The following is a 23,539-nucleotide window of genomic DNA, read 5'->3' on the forward strand; positions in this document are numbered from 1 at the left end:
TCCCTCTTTACTCTTTCTTCTCATGTTTACTTTCTCTGTAACCTTGGTACCTTTTTACATTCAATATTCACATGTAACTACAATAATTATTTACCGGTGTTAATAAATTAGAAACTGTTCATTTCTAACCTCTGTTGTGCCATGCCTCTTTCTGCCAGGTAACATCAAATTGGAGTGGTTAAATACAGTGCTCTGTGTGGAGGGAGAAAGAGTTTTTTCTACACACTCCATTCTCTTCTCCAACACCACATGGTCTACATTCATGGTCTTTTTTACATAACCAAGCCAGCATAGCCAAATTATTTTAACAAAGCAACAAGTGCAGCATAGTGTCTTTGCCCTGTTCTGACATTCAGAGTTTATCTCAATTATCTTTTCCTGTGTTTATGCATATGAGGTTGCCAGTTCGAATCCCGATCTGCCAAGGTGCCAAGGTGCCACTGAGGTGCCACTGAGCAAAGCACACACTGCTCCCGGGGTGCCTGTCATGGCTGCCCACTGCTCACCAAGGGTGATGGCTTAAATCAGAGGACACATTTTTTTGTGTCACCATGTGCTGTGCTGCAGTATTTCACAATGACAATCACTTCTCTTTCACTTTCATGAATACCTATGCAGTCTTTTGTCATGCATACATCACCTGTCTTTCCTGGTTTATGGATTTTTTTTTTTGGTTTTGGCAGCTTGGTTTCTGTTGTGTTCACCATTAAAACATTCTTTATAATGGGCATTTTAAATAATCATTTACCACAAAGGAGCTCTGAAACTATATCTAAAAAGGTTCAGAGTAGGACGAGACGAGAAGGACAAAGATTGTTCATATGAAACAACTGAGGACAAGACAAGTTATTTTTGAAGCCACCTATTCCATCTACTATTGATGAAATTTTGAGAAAGAATTTGATATTCTGTATATTCTTGTACTTTTTTGCATCTTGAACTTGGATTGATTCCAGTGTCTTCATGCTTAAGCCTATATCTGTTGAGGGCCCTATCTGCACCAGTAATGCTGGACATTGATTGGTAATCTGTGCCGGAGACAATACTATCAAATAACATGAAACAGTTGCTGTGAAATGTTTGTTAATTAAATGTGATACAGATCTCAGTTGAGTGGAGTCTGCACACAATTCTTGAAATCCCAAGGGCTGTGATGATTTAGAGCCACAAGATGGTGAGGGCCGTGTATCTCCAAGACTTCACACCTCCAAGGTTCCCAGCTCATAGCTTGTGTAGTTTTCTCTCATTGTGTTTGCACAGGTTTCCTCCAGGATTTTGGTTTTCTTCTGCGGTTCAAAGACATGAAAAGTAGACAATTTGGTGACTCTGAAATGTCCGTATATGTGAGTGTATAAGTGATGGTGGCTGCTGCCCCGCCCTGAGCCAAGTGTCCTGGGATGGGCTCCAGCATCTCCAACCCTGAGTAGTATTAAGTGGTTATGGAAAGTGAGTGAGTGACTGTGATGAATTGATGAAATTCTATTAAAAAATACAAATCTCCCTGGGTCTTTTGAACAGCTGTTGTGCTCTTATTTCTTTGCTGTTCGAAGATAAGCTAGTGCACCATATGTGCCCAAACATCTGAATACATACTAAAATTGATATCGTTGTATAATGACTTTGAATTTAATGCATTTTACAGCATTAGTAATAAGATCTTACATTGCTTATGTGATGTATACATTTCTGTCATAAAGCTAAAAAAATCATAAAGCTCAAATCATTTCCCTTTTGTGTATCATTTTTTTATTGCATTCTTACTATTGCATTTTTTATTGCATTCTTACTATTAATATTTAACATAATTTTATTGTTAATAACAATTTTATTTCTAGAATGGTAATTGTTCTAGTACAATCAATTTAAAAATCCACATTAAAATCACCTAAGTCTAAGCCAAAGTATTTAAAACTTAAGGACATAATACAAGTAAAAACAAATAAATGAATATATGCATGTGGGTTTCTCTGTTAACTGAACATTGTAATATATATTTTTAAATCTTATTCTGGTGTCTTCAATTTCTTTAGCCATTAGGACGATGACACTAGATATTATATATTGCACCAATAAATCATCGAAATGAAAAATATCATGCATAATTTTACAGTCATGGGAATAATATCTGGTGATTAAAATGATATACTGCATCTGGTCAACAAAAATATCCATTAATGTAAGACCTGCAAGAATACCCTTGAATTCAGAACATTTTTGTAGGTGTTTTCAAAAATTGTCCACCTCTGTCTGGCACTGACATGTTTAAAAATTGCAAAATGTCTGATTCTCTTTTCAAATTCAAATGCAACATTTTGGTTAAAATCATGACTTGCTGTATTTGCTGGTGACCTCTAATTATCTTTTAGCGCTCTTTGATAGGATGCAAAATCAATGACTGCAGTCCCAGAGGCAACTATAACCATGTTCATTATTCTTGGCCAGTTGGCCTGAATATTCTGTCCTGGTCTTTACCCACTACAGTTTTGCTTTAATATCCTAGAAAAGGATTTCTGAGGGTTAAATTTGTCATGTGAACTGCACAGATGAACTAATGAAAGAGTTACCATGCTTTCTGGTTCATAAATCACAAAGCATAAAGTAATTGTTGAATAAGATTATCCTCTTTTTTACACCTGGAAATTGCAATCGGCCAGGCTTTTAAAATTAATCTGATTAAACATTCGTCATGTCACGTACATGCCTATTCATTGTCTTTTTCCTGTCTCATAGGTATTTTTTTGAAGGCCTCAGAAAGCTCTTTAGATCTTGCCAAGATGACACCACACACTTCAATAGCAAAAAGAACATCTTTATTAAAATGCCCAATTTGAAAGAGAATCAAATATTTTGAAAAGAGATCAATGAGTTGAAAAGATTGATAATTTCCATGGGAAATCTTTCCATGGGAAAAGATCTATAAATTAATGCATTGAAACCTATAAAAAAAAAAATTGTTGTCAGAAGTCAATATGGCAATATGCCCTGTCACTGCACTTGGGTGGAAAGGGCTTTTGCTGTGACATGTTGAGGCGATCAGCCCTCGATTGTGTTGTCTAAGACGACGTTCTGGTGGCCAGTTGACGCCTGTGGTGAAAGACATTGACACCATGCTGAGTTTATCACAATCACAGCCAGGTAGCTGCAGAGCTATTTGACAGACCCTGACATCCCATGACCCAGGTGTTCATGCTTTTCTCTGCCTCTCGCTGTTGTTTTTTTTTACCTCTCCATTTTTCCTTGGTACAGAGAAGTGTTTTAAACAATCCTCAAACTCAAAGCTTTCATGGCTTTTATTGTTTTTTGTTAAGCCCACTTCAGTAGTTTTGTGTGGCAAGGGTTTTTTTTATTAGTGAATGGGTTGACTGCGGCCATGCAGTTTCATCGACTGAATCAACACGACTGGGAGCTCCCATGAAGAGCACAAACAGTGCATATTACTTCATATATCCAAATGACTTGGCCTTAACCCTCCTATCTGCTGCGGTCAATATTTTATACCCCTGACAGAGGGCAAACAGACATTTACCCATAAAACTGTTCAATTTTCTGGCTGCCGTGACAACACGAATACCTGCCACATTGCAAAATGACCAAACAGATAAACCCTGATTATGACATATAGTTTGAAACATTAAGGATGTTATACAGGGTGTTCTAGATTTTATATTAGAATCAGAATTTATATTGAAATTAAAACTCATTATCATTTTTGCCTAATTGTGCGATCTAGCCATGCAGTTTGCAAATTCAGTGTAATTTGAAATTCTTCTTCTTGATCTCTGCCATATGTTAAAGAGTGATTCTGTCAACCCTGGTAAAATTGAAAAACATGCCTGTGACTCTTGCTGATTCTATTTGCTGATTCTGTTTGCACTTGCTGATTCTATGTTCCATTGAGGTTTTCACAAACTCTTTTATTCTGAATGTCACAGCAAATGAGACAGTGTCACACAATTATGCATCACACCACAGATGGCTTTTATATAAATTTTTAAATGCCTAAACTGATCAAAGAGATGTGAAAAAACATCTAAAAACGTCTAATGCATCTGTGCACTTTGGTGCAAGTGTATTTACAAAAGTGTCAGTAATGTACCCAGGATGCCTTTCACATTAAAACAAAGGTTTAATGACAACACACAAAAAAACAGTCAAAGAGGAGCATTACTCATGCAGTTCATGCAGACACACAGACATGAAATGAGGCAAGGCGGAGACTAATCAATATCTCATATGCAAATGTTCAGAAAGGAAAACCAATCAGCTATTAAATATCCAAGAACATCCAAAAATAAATCGTCACATTATCCTGGGATGGTACAGGGGGCCACGACCCTGAATACTTGGTAATGAATAGCGAGTGATTGAGAGAAGAATGTATTGTTAATTATGTATTGTTAAGTATTGAAAAATTAGTTTGTGCTGGTGTTATATGGTCTGACAGATTTAGCACCAAATGACTTGAAGTGTGTTTTCCTGTCACACCATATGAGATTTTATACACTTAGCACAACATTGCTTCTGATATGCTGACAGCATTCACACTGCAGCATGGTAAAAAAAAAACATTTATGTTAATGGACTGCTGGACCCACTCACTGTCTTGTGGTTAATTTGTGATGCAGTGCTCCATCTAATTTGCCTCATCATGGCATCTTACTCATGCAATCCATTTTCACATCTGCAGAATAGATAGAGATTAAGTCTCTGAATGGTCAGGGCTGCTGCACTATAAATATAAAATATGATTATGGGTGACTATTTCCATTTAAATTTTAATTGAGTGTGGTGGCATTTACGTTGCATCTTGCTTAAGGTAAAACGTCAATATTGTAGCCCTCCCTTGTCTGAAATGAATATGCTAATGTAATGAGTGTAATATCTGATGGCTGGGTGCCATGGTAACCTTTTGAGAATCCCAACAGACAATTCTAGACAATCCCAGACCAAAATACAGGAAAGGTTACATACATATACACAAACATAGTGATATTCGGTCTTGAAAAGAATTGCATGGCAATCAGTGAGTGATTAAATCACTAAAGGGTCCCGCGCGCAGACCCGCGCGCACAGTCATGAAACAATTGCACAACCACAGGCACACTACTTCCCACACAATCTGCTATGATCACACCCTTACTGCACAGTCTAACACAAAAGCAACAATTCTCGTTACATTACACACTCCCACACACCTCTATATACAGTCACAGAAAAACACACAGACATGCAACCACGATCTTCTTCACACCTCCATGAACATCGCGGCAGGAGATATGATGCCAGTGCAAAGTGGACTAAAGACAGACATGTGTGTGTGGGTGTGTGTGTATATTTAAGGGAGAGAATAGATCACATCTGGAAGGAAAAAAACATGTCTTTTTTAATAGAATGGTAGCCGCATCATTCAGACACAGACGGGCAGCCATGTTCTCTAGCCCTTCACCGTTGCTCTCGCCTCTCCCTCCATGGTGAGATTTTATCCCACGTGTTCACAAATGAATCAGCTTTCCATACGTGATCCTGCAAAACGTGCTGGTGGTTTTTTTTTTTGTGTGTGTGTGTGTGTGTGTGTGTGTGTGTGTGTTTGAGGTAATGACTTGTAAGAAGACTCGGGAGAGGAATCTTTAAAAAGGATGCCTGTTCCCTGGTGTACCCAGGGAAGATGATGGTTCTTTCAGTTCATTAGGGGCTGGTAAAGGATATCTGTCAGCTGCACCGTTGGCTGAAATGCGTGATGATCAATTTGGTGTGTGATGTCAAAGCCAGGGTCGGTCTTTCTGGCACTGAAAGGAAGTAGAATGAAGGCTGGACAAATACCGATTTAGTTTTTTTTTTTTTTTTTCCCACAGTCCCCTCCCCCCTCACCTCTCAACAGCGATCTCAGACCTTTCACGCATCGATCCCTTCATTTTTCTCCTTTGTTTCCTTGAAAAAAAAAAATCCTCTGCATTCTGGAGTGTGAAACAACCCAGCCAATTGGCCTTTAAGCGTGTTGAGGGCGGAAGCCTTGCCTTCTCGAAGGGCAGCGGCGTGAATCATTCCCAGGTCAGGTGAGCTGGCCCGCGTTCATCCGTGTCGTATTTATCCTTGCAGCCCTACACCTGCGGCTCGCGCCCGGTTCTGCCGAGGAGCTTCGCCCTGTCCGCACCTTCGCTCCTGCTGCAGCAGCAGGAAAGAAGCCCTGGAGCGGTCACGCCATCGTCTCCGCCGGGCTGCGAGAGGCAAGGCAGCCATGAAAAAAGGCGGTGGGGAAATGAATCAGCGTTTTGAAGACTAATGGAGGGAACAGAGGCGCTGATTGGGCTGGGCAGTTCTATGTTCTTCAGTTTCAGTGCAAAAAAATTTTTTTTTCCACATTTCGATGTGTTTTGTACCCTTTTTGATTGTGTGCCCATTAGTAACCTTTAAAAGGCTCTGCTGCTGTGAATTACCCACAAGCCCTTGCAGCATAGGCTCAATGAAGTGCATGCAGGTAAGGACAGACAGGCCTTTAGCTGAAGCCACATTGACACATATTTTATACCTCTGTTCCAAAATGATACATTAAGCTGATTTTCCTCCAGAGCCTGGGCTGAAATGAGCCTTTATGTTGGCTTTTTGTAGGGCTCTTTATAAATTCATGATGAATTCGCAGAACAATTATGACCCAGCGCAAGATGAAGGGGTTACTGCCTGCCTGTTTGTAGTAAAAAGCCGTGTACACCCATTGGCATAGCTGCAGGTGTGTGTACACACAGAAACACACACAGGACCGGACAAAGGTTCTGAGCCAGCTGAACTGGCAGTGGTTTATTAACACCCCAAGGGATGATGAACGTGGTGCAAAGATAATCCTTTATTAGTCCCACTAGTGGGAAATTGTGACAGCAGAAAGTGGACAGTGCAAGATAAGAGCACAAAAAAAAACTGTGAATTTGAGTTGTAAAAATTACAAATTTTTACAACCCGGGAGGAGGGTTTTTGGTCAACCCGGGAGGAGGGTAAACTACCTTCCAAGACATAAAGAGAGCAGAATTTCGGCAAGGTGCAACTTGTTTGTTGTGTGGGACCATCTCAAGCTAATTGAACGCACATTAACTGTGAATTGTAGATGCAAAGGGGTCTGAGTGTGAAAGAATCCTCTGAGGTGACATGTTTTCTGTTGAGTGTAAATTGGTTTGGTTCACAAGCGTAGTGGGGTAGTGCTTCGTTTTACAATTACAGCATTTGGCAGACACTCTTATCCAGAGCAAGAGTGCTTTAAAATGTCCATTGTAGAATTTCCTCATTTGGTTCACTAGGGACCAGTTCATGAATACATTTAGCTTAATAACTCTCTTTTTAAAAATAAATATAGGTAAGAGGCTTTTTTTTAATCCAAGTATTTTCTTGAAAAGGATGGTTTTTAGCTTGCATTTGTATAGCGGCTAACTTTATTGTCTTGGCTGTTCAAACTTCTAGTGGAAGAGAAAGAGAAGAGTCTAGATGAATTCTAGTACCTTGAGAGAGGACGGTACCAGTCGAGCAGTGCTGGAGGCATGCATCAGTATTTTGACAGGATGCCAGTTAAGGGAATGTAGCACTTGAGTGGTGCGGGAGAATTTGGGAATTATAAAAACAAGTCATTCTGCGGCATTCTGGATCAACTGGAGAGGTTGCGATGCAGACCATCCTGAAGTGAGTTACAATAGTCCAGGTAGCAGATGACCAGAAGTTGTACAAGTATCTGTGTAGCCTGTGTTAATATAAATTGGCAAATCCTTCTAATGAGAAGGAATCAGCATCCGAGAGAGACCTGAGATAAATAGAAGATGGAATTGTCCATGGTTACCCCAAGGTTGCGTGCTGTGACAAAAAGAAAGATTTGGGAATTTTCCAGGGAGATTTTAAAAGTTTAACTGGGATAAAAAATTATATTCTGTTGGGGTTGAGTTTCATACAGGATGCTTGCATACAGGATGAAATGTCATACATTCTAGCAGAAATCTTGAAGGATGCATGGACATCTGATGGCGGGAAGGAAAAAAGGAGTTGGGTGTCATCTACATCAGTGGTTCTCATCCTTTTTTCCCTGAAGCCCCCTTGCCAGGACTCCAATTCCGCCCTCACTTCCTTAAAGCATACACGCATAAACCACAGTTGTAGGTTTTTGTTCTTATGCTCCATGTTTTACACAGAGGATTATACAGAGTTGGTTGTTTTTTTCTTTTAAGTTTACAAATATATTGGGAATTTTGACCACAAATCGTGCGGACCACCTGCAATCTCTGCAATACCCAGGTTGTAAACCACTGATCTACTTAACAGTGGCAGGATAATCCATGCAAGGAAATGACCTCACCAAGAGCTTTGGTGTAATGGGAGAACAGGAGAGGGCCACGTATTGGGCCCTGAGGGACACCAGTAGAGAGCTTGCGAGGAGCAGATGTGGTTCCCTTCCATGTCTACTGAAAAGATTGGTAGTCTGTATAAGAAGCTATTGAATGCCAGCCACTAATTTCAAGTGGGTCTCAAATGCTGCTGAAAGGCCCAGGTAGATTAGATTGAACCCACCCTCTTTAAGAAAAAAAATCTGACACCTGAGTGATTCTCACAAGCTTGTTACACACAAACAGTTTCAAGGTGGATAGATGAGACACATGGTGCATTCACTAGTTCACATGGTCCTTTATATAGTGGTGATCTACTGAACAGGTCCATGGACAAGTGTTATCTTGAGCATTCAGAAAACTCTACTGGCACATGCGCATTTTGTATCACAACAGAAACAAATCCAGAGAGATAAGTGAAGTGTTAGTTGTATTCATTATTAGTTATATAGTTATTTGGATGACCAGACATCCTATTTTCCCTGGACATGTTGTCTTTATGAGACCTGGAAATTACATTTGGGTTTTTGAAATGGAGTTGTATGTTTCAGTGAGAAAAATAAAGTCACTTCTCCACAAATGCAGATATGTGGTTCAGCAGAACCTGTGAACCTTATCTATATAATATTACTTTGCTTTAAAATAAAAGCATTTGCGATGTTAAACTTTGGTCAAATTCATTATATTGCTGTCATTTCATTCAATAAATGCCTGAATGTACTATGATTTTAGAGTTTATTTCAACATATGGTCATCTTTTGTATTTTGTTTGATTAGACAGTCCTTTCTTAATAATTGATGTATCTGTTTCCAGAAGACATACTGCATGACAATAGCATCCCACATTTTGCTGGAGACATATGGATGTATATTTTATTGGAGATTCATGATACAAAAGTACCTTGCATAATTCATAATAGTTGACATTGTGTTTTTTATCATAGGTATATCTGATAAATCACAGTATTATCACTAGAAAACAATCATTACTGTGACATTTTCATTTAAAATGGTCACATATTTCCAAATGGTGTCAAATTCATCATTTATTTTAACATTGACAATATATGTCCAGAAGTATAGAGTAAACCAGTCATATTTACCCTCAGACCTGATCAAGCATCACTCAGAAAAACTCACCTGAATTAATAGTAATAGATTCACATGAATCTTTTAAAATTATTTTTATTATCTTTTTGGAGGAACATGAGTAGAGCCTTGTGTTGTAATCCATTCACTGTAATGTAACTGCTGCTCTGATGACACCTTAACAAGCATCCTCCTCACCAACCAAGGCAGAAACAGGCAGAAAATTGGACAAGAAAGGGAGACCTGTCTTAATTTCCCCACTCGACACGATCTGGCGTTTTCTACGTTAATCCCTCCCGGTGTGCTCAAGTGACTGGTTTACGATGTCCCCTAAGTGGCCCAGCAAAGGTCAGCGGTGCTGCAGGAGAAGAAAGATGATGAGGTGAAGCCGAAGCACCGGGTATTTACCTGGAGCACGGCCTCCCAGAGGAGGTAAATTGGGGTTAGTCACACCGTAAATGTAGAAAGAAGGATGAAAGCGCAAGGAGGCGTTAAGGCTTGTGTCTTTTCAAAGGACAAGGTGAAGGAATGGGGTCCTGGTTATGAAGTTAGTGGCTTATTGTTGAATGCCTTGCTCTGCTGGTCATCATGATGCATGAAGGGCCATGTTGAACATGTGAAATGGGATTGATTATGATGAATCAATGTGTCACATACAGTGCCGGGCCTTAATTACTTACTTTATAGAGACAGTGAAAATTTGCAGTAAAGCATTAAATGGAAGTAAAGCTTTTAAACACAACTTTGCCTTGGGGAGGTCATGTGATCACATCAAAGGGAACAAATACTTTTGGCTGCTTTTCCCAAAGCTGTAACTAGGTTTCAAGTCGACATTTCTTAGTCGGTTTATAAGGTCAGATCAGGCTGCATTTCTGCAGCTAAATGTCTTTTTTTACTACTCGCTTATAATACAGTAATACTGTATTGCACGGGTGTACAGCTATAAACTACTGATCTTCTCAGCAGAACTGACCCATGAGAGGAAAGCAAGAAAATTACCTAATTAAATATGTAACAGATTTTTTTCTTGAGAACGCTATATTTCATTTTACCCAGCATGAAATAAAACTAAATTAAATGTTCCACTACAGATGTTATTTCATTGCCATCCAATCAGGATGAGTGAAGAGAGATGCTCTGTGGACTGACATGTTTAGTAGGAAGCCCATAACCGGCCAGGTACAGTTGGTTCTCCAACACCGCTATGTTGCACCGAAATAGTACATGGCTTGTACACACAATAGTTCTGCCAGAACTGCCTGGAATTTAGTTATACGTTGTCTATTGAACAGCTGAGAGGTCATGCCTGGTCAGCACCACAATAAGAGAAACAAGATCGGCCGAGGCTGAGCTTCCATTTGTTTTAAGTAAAAGTACCTTTTTACTTTTTCGCTGCAGTTCTAATTACTGGCGACAAATAAACCAATCGAGGATAGCGCTGATGAGTCGCAATTTCCTTCCTTTTTCTCCCCCGTCAGGTTCCTTACTCTATGTACGTTTGAGAGGATTTCTTCTCTCTCTTTCTCCATTGTGGGACCAAATCTGCCTCTATTCCCTGAGCTCATCAGACATTTACCATATTTTCAAAGAAAGATAATTTTTATACCACTGAACTTTAGAACAGATGCAAATTGGTTTGAACTACTTTGAGTGTAATTAGGTATTCCTCTTCAGATGGGCCCGGAGTGACTGCTCTCCTCCGCAGACTTCAGCGCACTGCCTCTGTGTCGCACGCCTTTCAGCAGACAGGAGGCCCACGTTCTCCAGCTTTGATGTGCCTGGAATGCGTTGTCTTGATCTAAATGCATGAGACCATTCCCAGCCGCCTCCCTTTTTACTCCCATAATTCACCCTGGTCCAGAGAGTGGGGAGAACTACTCAAAGTTTCTCTTTTTTTTGTGGGGGGGGTTCATACAATGTCTGGGTAAGTTGGTCCTTGGTGGATTGAAAAGAGCTTTTCGATTGGACGAGACATCTTCCATCCTGTTTAACCTGTCAATTATCTGCCATTTCAGAAAACACCTAAAAGGCTCCCAGGTCCAATTATTTTTTATTTAATGATTCTTGTGATTTGCTCGTCAGGTAAACAATTACTTTTTTTTTTTTACCTACAACAGCCACTCTCTGTGGTCTTTTGTTGTTCAGTAAGGTCCATATAGATTCATGCTTCACAGTGTCTTTGAAAGGATCATTAGTCATGCACAAAAGAATATGTTACTGCTTTAACATGCTCTGGGGGGTCAACCTCAGAAGATGTGTTTTAATTGGTCACCTTTGTGGCAGCTTTCTAATAAGCATATAAACGGTGAAGTTGTTCTCTCTCTCTCTCTCTCTCTCTCTCTCTCTCATACATACATATATACATATATATATATTTAAGCTTCTGCTGCTCAATGATTATGAACTTCAATGTTTGAAAAAGCACTTTGTCAGTTGCCTGATTGTACTCACAGCATTCTCTGTGTGTGTTTGTGTTTGTCATCCTCAGCGGTGCACTTGTTTGGCCTGACATGGCAGCTGAAGCCAGCCACGCCACAGCTCTATGAGAACGGCATTAGTAACCTGGACAGGGAGCCTGACCCGAGCCCCACTGCAGTCACGCCACTGGACACCCTCAACCTCGACAAAACACTGAAAGGCAAAGGAGGTGAGGAGACATTACTGTTGCTCTGCTCCTCATATTATAGATTTTGCTTTGAGATTTAAGAATCAATTCCCTCTAAATTGCAGATTAAAATATCTGCACAAAATATAATCTGAATGTTCGGATGTTCCACTTATATCACTATTTTCCATTGCAAACCATTTGGAGGTTGAGCATAAAAGTTTTTTTTTTATGTACATAGAGCATGTTATATCATAAAACAAATTCAAAATGCAATGCTACTGTCAATGTTCATTCAAATAAGAAAAAGTACAAATATTACCCAAATTGGTGCAGTCCTGGCCAAAACTTTTGAGAATTACACAAATACTGTCTGTTATGAAGTTTGCTGCTTCCGTTCTTATTATGACAATTTGCAAATGTTATGAAGAGTGATCAGATGAATTGCAAAGTCCCTCTTTGCCATGAAAGTTATCCCATTTAAGCCCTGCTTTGAAAGGACCTGCTGAAATAATTTCAGTGATCCTCTCGTTAACACAAGTGAGAGTGTTGAGGAGCACAAGACTGGAGATCATTCTGTCATGCTGATTGAGTTAGAATAGCAGACTGGATACTTTAAAAGGAGGGTGATGCTTGAAATCATTGTTCTTCCTCTGTTAACCATGGTTACCTGGAAACACATGCAGTCATCATTGCGTTGAACAGGCAGGATATTACTGCTACTAAGATTGGACCTAAATCAACCCTTTATCAGATCATCAGAAGAAGAGAGGTTCAAGTGTTGTGAAGAAGGCTTCAGGGTGACAGAGAAAGTCCAGCAAGCACCAGGATCAGAGCTTGCTCAGGAATGTCAGCAGGTGGGTGTGAGGGCATCTGCAAACACAGTGAGGCCAAGACTTTTGGAGGATGGCCTGTTGTCAAGAAGGGCAGCAAAGAAGCCACATCTCCCCAAGAAAAAAATCAACGACAGAATGATATTCTGCAAAAAATTACAGGGATTGGACTGAGGCGGACTGGGGTAAAGTCATTTTCACTGATGAAGCCCCTTTTAAATTTTTTGGGGAATCTGGATAAATGTCCTGAGAAGAAAAGGTGGGCGCTACCATCAGTCCTGTCTCGTGCCAACAGTAAAGCATCCTGAGACCATTCATGTGTGAGGCTGCTTCTCATCCAGGGGAGTTGGCTCACTCACAATTCTGCCTAAGATCTAATATTTTAAGTCACCTTTGCTTCTCCCAACCATCCAAGAACAGTTTGGTGAAGAACAATGCCTTTTCCAGCATGATGGAGCACCGTGCCATAAGGCCAAAGTGATAACTAAGTGGCTCAGGGAACAAAATATTGATATTTTGGGTCCATGGCCAGGAAACTCCCCAGACCTTAATCCAATTCTTAATCCAATTCTTAATCCAATTGAGAACTTGTGTTCAATCCTCAAGAGGTGGTTGGACAAACAAAACCCCACAAATTCTGACAAACTCCAAGCACTGATTATGAAGGAATGGGCTGCCATCAGTCAGGATTTGGCACAGACGTTGATAGCATTTATGGCAAATTGCAGAGTTCTTGAAAAAAACACTGCAATTATTGACTCGTTACATAAACTTGATGTAATTGTAAATAAAAGCTTTTGAAACGTATAAAATGCTTGTAATATTTCTTCATCACACCAAAGAAACAACTGACAAAAAGATCTAAAACCACTGAAGCAGCAAACTTTGTGAAAAGCAGTATATGTGTCATTCTCAAAACCTTTGGCCAAGACTGTATATTCACATAATAATGTAATATAATAGATTAAATATCAGTAATAAATGTTATAAGTAATAATAAAACACTACAGAACTCGTGTGCATGGATGAATAAAGAAACACTAACAAAGTGCAAGGTTTACCTGGACAGAATTAAGAGGAATTATTGGTGGCTGAAAAATATGGTTTTATATATTGTTTTTAAATACGTGGGTGGGAAAAGGATTGGAAGTGGAACTCTTTGGTGACAGCTCCTCCAGGGTCCTATTAAAATGTGTGGCAGCCTGGAAGAGTCTGGTGGGATGGTTCTAAACAGATGTGATTTTCCAAACAATGCACAGCAATTTTTATGTTCTTACCGCATATTTCATGCATGGTGTCTCTCATTAAACAATGAGCTCAGACACTCTTTCCTACAGCAAGTTTCCACACTGAGGTCTTAAGTGATCTGGATAGGTCTCATACTGACAGTGTTTGTATATTCGTGCTTAATAAAATCTTTGACTGACATGTGGCCTGCCGATGATGATTAGGTGGTTCTCAGCTGAGTTTGTCTGTGCACCAGAAGAGCAATTCTACATTGTAAAAAATAATCAGACATGTTGCCTTTAACAAATCCAATAGCTTCTCTTGGATTAAGACACTTTCCAGAGTGCTGAATCCAGGGCAGCTATAAATATTGTATTAAGGCCAAACATTTTGGAATTGAGATATTGCATCAGAAAATTATTACAAATTAATTACAGACTTAATGTATTAGCCTAATCTTGTTAACATTTACTTTACGTACGTGAAATACTCTGTTCGGTATGTCCAGTGGGAATCCCTAGCAGGACCAGAGATGATGTAACATGTACATAAAAAGCCAAGTGTAAATACATAAAAAAAGAAGTGTAAATATTAAAGGTATGAAGACTTGTTTGAGTTTGTCTACTCATAAATAGCTGCTTGCTTTGGGATATTTCTGTGCACTGTGCAGATGCTTGTTGGTTCTGCCCAGATTTACACGGATCTATTGTCTTAAACAAAATTATAGCGTTAGAAATCGATAAGGACTCATTTAATACTTTCAATGTAGTTGTTCAGTTATTGTTGATGAGTAATGGATTGGTTCTACTTTTTATGGGGTTCTATTTTATGGGGATCAATAAAAAGGCTCCAAAAGATTTGCACCATTTTTTAAGGATGACTTGATTTACAGCAGTTTCTCCACTGGCTGATTTTTCTGCATTTCAGTGTTTTTTCAAAACCAGCCACTGAACTAAAGGAATGCCTTGATAAGAAAAACGGACAAACTGAAGTCAGTTTATATGCTTATTAGAAAGCTGTCAAAGAGGTGAGAGGTGAGAGGTGACCAACACTAGATCACGAGAATATGGTAATATGCAATGAAACAGACAGGGAGAGATATTTTATTGTTTTTTGTGCTACTATTTTAATAAGATTCCATATAAAAATAGCAAAATGTAATGCAATTGGACTTACTAACATTTTTAATAAAAATCATAATCAAAACATTTCAAAACTGAACCAAGAATTCAGTTTGAACTAACAACAACAACATGTATTTCTTATCTAGCCCAAAATCACATACAGTATGTCTCAATGGGCTTTGACAAGCCCTACAGTTGACAACCCCCCCCCACACACACACACACACACACACACACACACACACACACACTTGACCCTTCTGCACACAAGGAAAAACTCCACACAAAAAACTCTAGGAGAGAGAAAAAAAGAAAGGAAGAAACCTTGGGAAGGAGTGATACAGAGAGGGACCCCCTTCCAGGGTAGAGTGAGCCTGCAAATGTTGTCAGTGCAGGGCTGGTGATGATTTGTCCAATAAGAAAGAAAGAAAAAAAAAGTAAAAATAATAATAAGTCCTACAGTTGTATGGTTGGAGAAGTCCAGAGTGTAGTCCATTGTCATGGTCTACATTACATGTCCATTATGTTACTGGTCCATTTGAGTCATCGTTTAGCAGTTGTCAGGAACCAGGATTTATCTGCTGTCTCTTTACTGGATACTGACATATGTGGTAATAGTAGTATATTGGTGCTACAGAGGCCCAGTACCCTAACTAGGACAGCTTAACTAGGGTGAATTTAACACTGTCTGTGTCTAACAGGGTGACTGTGTGATAAACTGGACTTTATAATTGACACTGTGACCAACTGAAGTGAAATGAGTGTCTGGGACTTTAGCAGAAGGCCAGAGAAAACAGATAGAAAACAGGTTTTCAGATTGGATTTAAACACTGAGACTGTGTCTGAGTCCCGGACACTGACTGGCAAGCCATTCCACAACTGCGGAGCTCTATAGGAGAAGGATCTGCTCCCAGCTGTGACCTTCTGTACTTTTGGTACCATTAGTGACCCCGCACCCATTGATCGAAGGGGGCGTGGTGGGTCGTAAAGAACTAAAAGTTCACTCAGGTATTGCGGGGCAAGACCATTTAGAGGTTTATAGGTCAAAAGTAGGATTTCATAGTCAATCCTAAATTTGATGGGTAACCAGTGCAGTGATTGGAAGACTGGGGTGATGTGGTCAAAGTTAGAACTCTGGCTGCAGCATTCTGTACTAGAGTTTACTCATGCACCTACTTGAGCATCCAGACAGTAATGCGTTGCAGTAATCTAACCTTGATATAATAAATGCATGGACCAACTTTTCTGCATCATGCATTGAATTGATATTTCTTATTTTTGCAATATTTTTAAGGTGAAAGAATGCTATCCTAGTGACATTATCTACGTGCGAACTGAATGAGAGACCTGCATCAATGATGACACCTAGATCCTTTACTTCAATACTTGGTGAAATGGAAAGGCTATCCAGGGTTATGATGTAGTCAGCCAGCTTATGCCTGGCTGCTTGAGGTCCAAGTACGAGAGCTTCTGTCTTGTCAGGGTTTAACAGAAGAAAGTTGGTGAGCATTCACTGTCTAATGTCCTTCAGACAATTCTCGATTCTGTTGCCTCTGATCTGGCATTGCTGACAGATACAGCTGTGTCATCAGTGTAGCAATGAAAGATAATACCGTGTTTGCGGATGACGTCACCTAAAGGTTACATGTATAGGGAAAATAGTAACGGACCTAGGACAGAACCTTGTGGAACACCAAACTCTATTTTACTATTTGAAGACGAATCACCATTGATGTCCACAAACTGATATCGGTTGGTCAGAAATTATCTGAACCATTCAAGGGCTGTTCCCTTAATCCCAACAACATTCTCTAACCTGGCAAGGAGAATAGCGTGATCGATAGTGTCAAAGGCTGCACTCAGATCAAGCAGGACAAGCAACGAGATGTGTTCCTGATCAGAGGCCAACAGCAGGTCATTAACCACTTTAACCAGCGCTGTCTTGATTGATATACTTCATGGATATTATTACTGTCTAGGTATGGGCTCAGCTGCTGGGCTATGACTTTTCTATGATTTTTAATGTAAACGGAAGGTTGGATATCGGTCTATAATTTGAAAGCTGACTGTGATCAAGCTTTCCGGCTTTTTAATCAGGGGTCTAATGACTGCTACCTTGAACGAACTTTGTACGTGGCCGGTGCTAAGCAATGAGTTAACAATTTTGAGGATATATAATACCGGGTGCTACTTGTTCAAGAACCTCGTAGGAAGCGGATCCAAAGCGCAAGTACATTGATTTGACAACGAGTTTAGTTGAATTAGTTCATGCTCTTTAATAATGTTGAAGTGTTCTAATCGGTGGTCAGCTATTTGAAGATTATTTTCCATAATCTTATCTCTATTCGTGACTATTTTAGTATTAAAGAAATTCATAAAATCGTTGCTACTATGATGATAGATATGCATATTTCATTACCAGTTACAAAGTACAATTTCAAATTGCATGAGAGGATTGCACATCCTCAAAACCATTTGAATATCAAATTCTAAAACAAAATTACAATTACCAAATTGATATGAGACTTGTGGTGACTCCTTGGTTAATGGATTGGCATTTGCATGAGCAGAATTGAATGAGCAAATTTCTCAATGAAGAAAACTTCCTCTACGCTTAAATTGCATTGACTTGACTGAGGCTATCATTTGTGATTTGCGCCTCAACTTTCTTTGGTTACTTTGGTTGCTGTCTAGTCAAGTGTTGGTGAAATGAAAGCAGGAATTTCTGCTGTCTCTACTTCGTTCCGGTAGGAAATGTCCCATTACCGTTAATGCATCCACACGCACAAAAATAAACTGAGCACCCGGACAGCACCTGAGTAGCGGCTTTCCTGCACAATAACTGTCAGGCGCACATGTGAGGTTCCGGCCCTGCTGCTATTACACGTTCAGACAGGGAGGTATGGCGCGGTGTCAGGTGAATTATCTTTCCATGCGTTTCCAAATTTACCAGCAGCCTTAATCCGTCTGATTACTGAGCAAAATAAATATATAAATGCAATTAATAAACCACAAATAAAGTAGGATTCCAGGATTTGTAGCTGAATTTATGCGCCCACACACATATTTCCTGGACAGGGGGTGTGAAATTAAAGGTGCCAGGTTTGCATAGTCCAAATCACAGGATGACTGCATGTTAATCTGACCCGGATTAACGCAGGCAACATAAAAGCATGGGCGTGGCTTTTTTCTGACAGACAAGCTGGGAATAACTCAGAATGATGCTGAAAGTACTTCCTGGGTCCTCAGGAAATGCCTCGCACTCATCTGGTCAAAAGCCTGCTGGATATTTTCTGCTCTTATTTATTTATTTCCCTTCTTTATCTCCTCCCCAATGATTTGCAGTGAATCATCTAATTGGTTTTAATTATGCTTGAAGGCTGATGGCTGGTTTATAATTACATGTGCCAAATTGTCTCACTCGTGACACTTTTGAGAAGGAAAACTTGTCAGCATGGCAAAGACGTAAAAATCTAGTGTGTGCGTGTGTGTGTGTGTGTGTGTGTGTGTGTGTGTGTGTGTGTGTGTGGTGCACGTGCCTAATCGCTGACTGTTCAATTAAAATCAAACATTGGACTCACACCCTCAAACCTGACTCAGCGAGGACATGCTGGAGGTTTATAGACATTAAAGGCCTTTTAATTAGCACCCCATTAATTTCCATTCAGCCCTCCGATAAGCAACTTTTGGCTTTAATGAACAGCTTGCTTGATCATACTTGCACAAGTGCACATTAAGGCACCAGCGCATGAGGAAGTATTATCAAGCGATGAGCATTTCTCGAATGTGCAACATCTTTTAATTGATACAAGTGGAGAGAGGCGGTTACATATTTTGCAAATGTTTTTTTGTTTTTTTTTATTAAAGCTCAGTATTCTGCTCATATCAATAATCACATGTGCCCCTCCCCTCCTGTGCCAACCCCCGATTGACTGCTCTCTGGTACATCATTGCTATTGATCAGGCCCTGTTGTGATACAGTGGCTGGGAATCTCCTGCATCCCTTCCTCCCCCCTCCCTTCATAGTTTAAAGTGACAACAACAGCTCGCCAGCGAGGACCAGATAACACAAGTCATAAAAACCACCCCTCACTGCACACCTAATAAAAGTCTTTATTACGAGGCCTTGAGGAATTGATGCAAACCGAATGGAATGTATTGCAGTAGGCAGAGTCCAGGACTCTGATGCCTTGATGCGCTCTGAACGACCCAAGAAGGGGTTAAGCAGCCAATATAAATAGCTGGGCCATTCAGGCCAATGGAATTATGTCCTCAATGACTTTAGCAGACATTAATTTGGCAATAAAGGAAGGAAGGTGGTGGGAATCTTATTATGAACCTGCTCAAAAACACTTTTAATTGAAATAATTTAATTATTCTATTTTTACTCTGGGCTGTTAACGTGTCCATTTCAGTCCAGTCTGGCTTGCTTGTCAAATAATTCTAGTATTAAAACCACGTATGAACCAAAATAGCATTAATTGAGATGACATATGATAAATGCTCAGGTGACAATATTTTATTTGTATGCCCCCCCCCCGTTTTTTTTTTAATATTACAGACAGACTATGGGGCTGTTTCGAATGTGAATTGTGCTGTTTTCTTGGGGGTGATTAGTCCATATTCAATCTGCATGACTTCTAATTAAATGGTAATTACCGTAATGTGACAATCTGGCCTGGATTCTCTTCACACTTCCAAGAAGCCAATATAAGGTCTTCCTCTTCCTGTGTCTCAATTCAGGGTCTGCATTTTTCTGAAGGTCCACTTGAAGAATGAACGTCTCACAGAGCCGTAACAAATTATCTTTTCCCAGTCCTTTGCAGACCAGGATATCCCAAGAGTTCTGGTGAAAGCTTCATGGAGCAAAAAAAAAATCTATAGTCTTCACCGTCTAGTTGAACAATGCTCGGAAGCAGCAGCCATCCAAGGACACAGTCGACAAGGGCCACTTACTGAGAAGGATGCTGCCCCTGAATTAAGACACACCTAATGCCTTCCAATCCATCAGTTTTGCCTTGGTGTGGCTCTTTTGTTTTGGTGTGTATGATGCTGAGGTTTTGCTTGATCGTGCTCTTTTGTTCTATGTTAAGGGGCCTGTCTTCAACCTGATGTTTCAACCAGAACATGAATAGAGCTTTTTTTTCCTCACTTGCTTAGGATGCCTGCTATTTTATTTTAATTTTAACATTCAAACCTTTAAGATCAGTGCTTCCCTTATTGCTTACAGTTTTGTGAATCTCCATAGAGCATTATGATTCTGCAGGATGGGTCCAGGTTTTCTCAGTGAGGCATCTGTTTATTTATTATTAAAATGCACCCTGGGACGACCATGCATCTCTGACTCTTGTTTGGACTCACATCTGGTGCAGCATCTGAGGTCACTGGATTCTCAGCATGAAAAGGCAATGTGGTGTTTGGTTTCCTAGTTGCTGTAGAATCTCTGCTGTTCATTATTCAGATTATGGTCAGATGCATACTGAGATTTTTACGAGATACAGAGTGGTAGTCAATGCGGGGAAAATGCACTTTCATATCCAAAATCCAGTCGAATATCGATAGAGCAACATTGTTATCAGCATTCTGTTCTCTCTGTGGTCTGAACGAAGACCAGGTTAAAGGCCAAGGTTTTGCATAGTCATTAGACAGAAACAACCCAGAGCTTTTTGCCGACCTGCGTACTGTATCTGCACTTTCTTAGACAGGCAAGCAAGAAAGATGCTCACGTTTCAGGGCAGAAAGCGTGTCCATGATGAATGCGAGGGGGCAAAGGCGTCGCCTCCGGCAGTGAGCAGCCAGAGCTCTGGAGTAGTACACAGTGCCCTCACCCCCGAGTCTGACTGATGGCTGTAATTTTTTACTCTGGGGGAGTCCAGAAGAACCCCATTGTTCTCTGATTGCAGTGGAGGCTTTTGAGATTATTGCATTTCACACCTCCGACCGGTATCTCTCCACAACGCGGTGGAGTGGCATCTCGCCTGCGAATGTGTATTGATGAAATGATGTTGCCTTTCTTCACTTTTTTTTACCCTAATTTGAATCTATTTCAGATGCTAAAAGGTTCCTTGGAAATCAGTTGATTTCCACATCGTGCCTTTTGTGCCATTTTGTCCTTTGATTATGACAGAATTTCCGGGGATGTTGCAATGATTTCTGTTCACATGCCACTGTTCCAACCAATTACTTTCTATTTTAGACTCATCCATATGCACACGGCATACATTTCATACACACTCAGTCACACACTGTTTATAATCTGACATAAGAGGAAGCTGATTACATTTTTTAAATAAATATATGTTCATGGCTATTAAAATCATTCTGGAAAAGAATTGCTGAGAAATTGGTCAGTTGTCTCTATGTATTCTATGCCATAACTATGCATTCATGCCATAAGTGTATCTTCCATAGATGTCTACAGCTCATTTTTTCATCATTTAAAACATACTTTTATATTATTTGTGATTTTAATAAGCCCTGACATTTGAGGGCAGAATGTTTCCTCGGTGTATCCAATGTTGTGGGAATTTTGGTGTACCCTTCTCTTAACTGAAACCAATGAGATCCATTTGATTCCCTGCAAACCCTCTGTGAACCATTCGGAATTTCACATGGGGTTAATCAGGGGCGGCAAGTTTAGACAGAATCCTGTAATTAAAAAAAATGATGCTTCAACAAAGTGTTAGTGTAAGGGTTTGCACATTTATACAACCAGCTTTTTTCAGTAACAGATTTGTTTTTCTATTGAATTCTACAGTTTGCAGGTCACATTAAAGGAGAAAAAGTTTAAATGATTCACTGTGGTTTAACATCATGAATACTGGTCTTTATGCTCTTTGTATCCACTGTATATATTCATATGCAGTTGATACAGTAAATCATATAGTGGTGGTGGTGGCCTAGCGGTTAAGGAAGCGGCCCAGTAATCAGAAGGTTGCCGAATCGAATCCAGATCCACAGTGACACTGAGCAAAGCACCGTCCCCACACACTGCTCCCTGGGCGTCCTAAATGCAGAGGGCACATTTCAGTTCACTTTCACTTTTCACTTTCATATATATATATGATACATTCTAGGTTTATCATAAATAAATGTAATTTGCAGACGAAGGCTGCTTGGTCAAAAATGGGTGCCTTGCTGAGGTCCGTATTGACCAGTGCGAGGTCAGGCGTCCTCTGATTTTGTCAGCAGCGCCACAACTCACCCATTTCCCGCTGAATCACCATGCTCTTCCTGCCTCCCTCACTCAAAGGACACCTTTGCAGAGGCGTGAGGGAAAAAATCCTCCTTTACCGCCAGCCAGCCTGCAATTAATCACTCGGCCTTCTCACTGACTCCACAGCTCTCAATAATTTGTAGTAAGAAAGCTTTAGGTATTATAGGTTGAAAATAAACAGTGCCATTCATAAATCACGGCTCAACCCTGTACCGCCTTTGTCTTGGGATGACAAAAAGAGGTGCTGAGGCTGGTGGGGGGGTTGGGAGCGTTGTCAGTATATATTCCCAGTCTCGGCCGGAGGAAAATAGGGTTGGAAGTATATATCTCACAATAAAACAGGCCCAACAAAAGGAGACAGAGAAGGTTAAGCTCACACAGACACAATGGGGTAGAATTAGAGATAAATTCTCCTCCTGGGGTACATCTTTATGGTCACCCTTCTTTCAGAAAAAGCACATGAAGGGTGCTCATTTAAGGCGATAATGGCTTGTGGTAGCGTAAATGTGCACATGTGTGGTCTCACCTCTTTATATAAATATATACACATACACACACATACACACAGTACAGGCCAAAAGTTTGGACACACCTTCTCATTCAATGTGTTTTCTTTATTTTCATGACCATTTACATTGGTAGATTCTCACTGAAGGCATCAAAACTGTGAATGAACACACGTGGAGTTATGTACTTAACAAAAAAAGGTTAAATAACACCTAATAAACTTGTTTTATATTCAAGTTTCTTCAAAATAGCCGCCCTTTGCTCTGATTACTGCTTTGCACACTCTTGGCATTCTGTCGATGAGCTTCAAGAGGTCGTCACCTGAAATGCTTTTCCAACAGTCTTGAAGGAGTTCCCAGAGGTGTTAGCACTTGTTGGCCCCTTTTCCTTCACTCTGCGGTCCAATTCACCCCAAACCATCTCGATTGGGTTCAGGTCCAGTGACTGTGGAGGCCAGGTCATCTGCTGCAACTCTCCTTCTTGGTCAAATAGCCCTTACACAGCCTGGAGGTGTGTTTGGGGTCATTGTCCTGTTGAAAATAAAAGTATCGTCCAACTAAATGCAAACCGGTTGGAATGGCATGTTG

At 40.2% G+C, this 23,539-nt stretch overlaps 1 protein-coding gene across 5 annotated transcripts in view; it reads left to right on the top strand.

Moving 5' to 3' along the window:
• The window catches only part of LOC114768018 (teneurin-1-like), a 179,354-nt gene that overhangs the window by 60,510 nt on the left and 95,305 nt on the right, over positions 1-23,539 (top strand). For all 5 annotated transcript variants that reach the window (XM_028960053.1, XM_028960050.1, XM_028960054.1 and 2 more), the window contains one exon: positions 11,929-12,087. In XM_028960053.1, the coding sequence (XP_028815886.1) occupies positions 11,929-12,087 (159 nt within the window). The remainder of the gene's footprint in view (positions 1-11,928; positions 12,088-23,539) is intronic.

The sequence above is a fragment of the Denticeps clupeoides genome, chromosome 18, assembly GCF_900700375.1.
Source record: "Denticeps clupeoides chromosome 18, fDenClu1.1, whole genome shotgun sequence".
In the NCBI taxonomy this organism is placed as follows: Eukaryota; Metazoa; Chordata; class Actinopteri; order Clupeiformes; family Denticipitidae; genus Denticeps; species Denticeps clupeoides.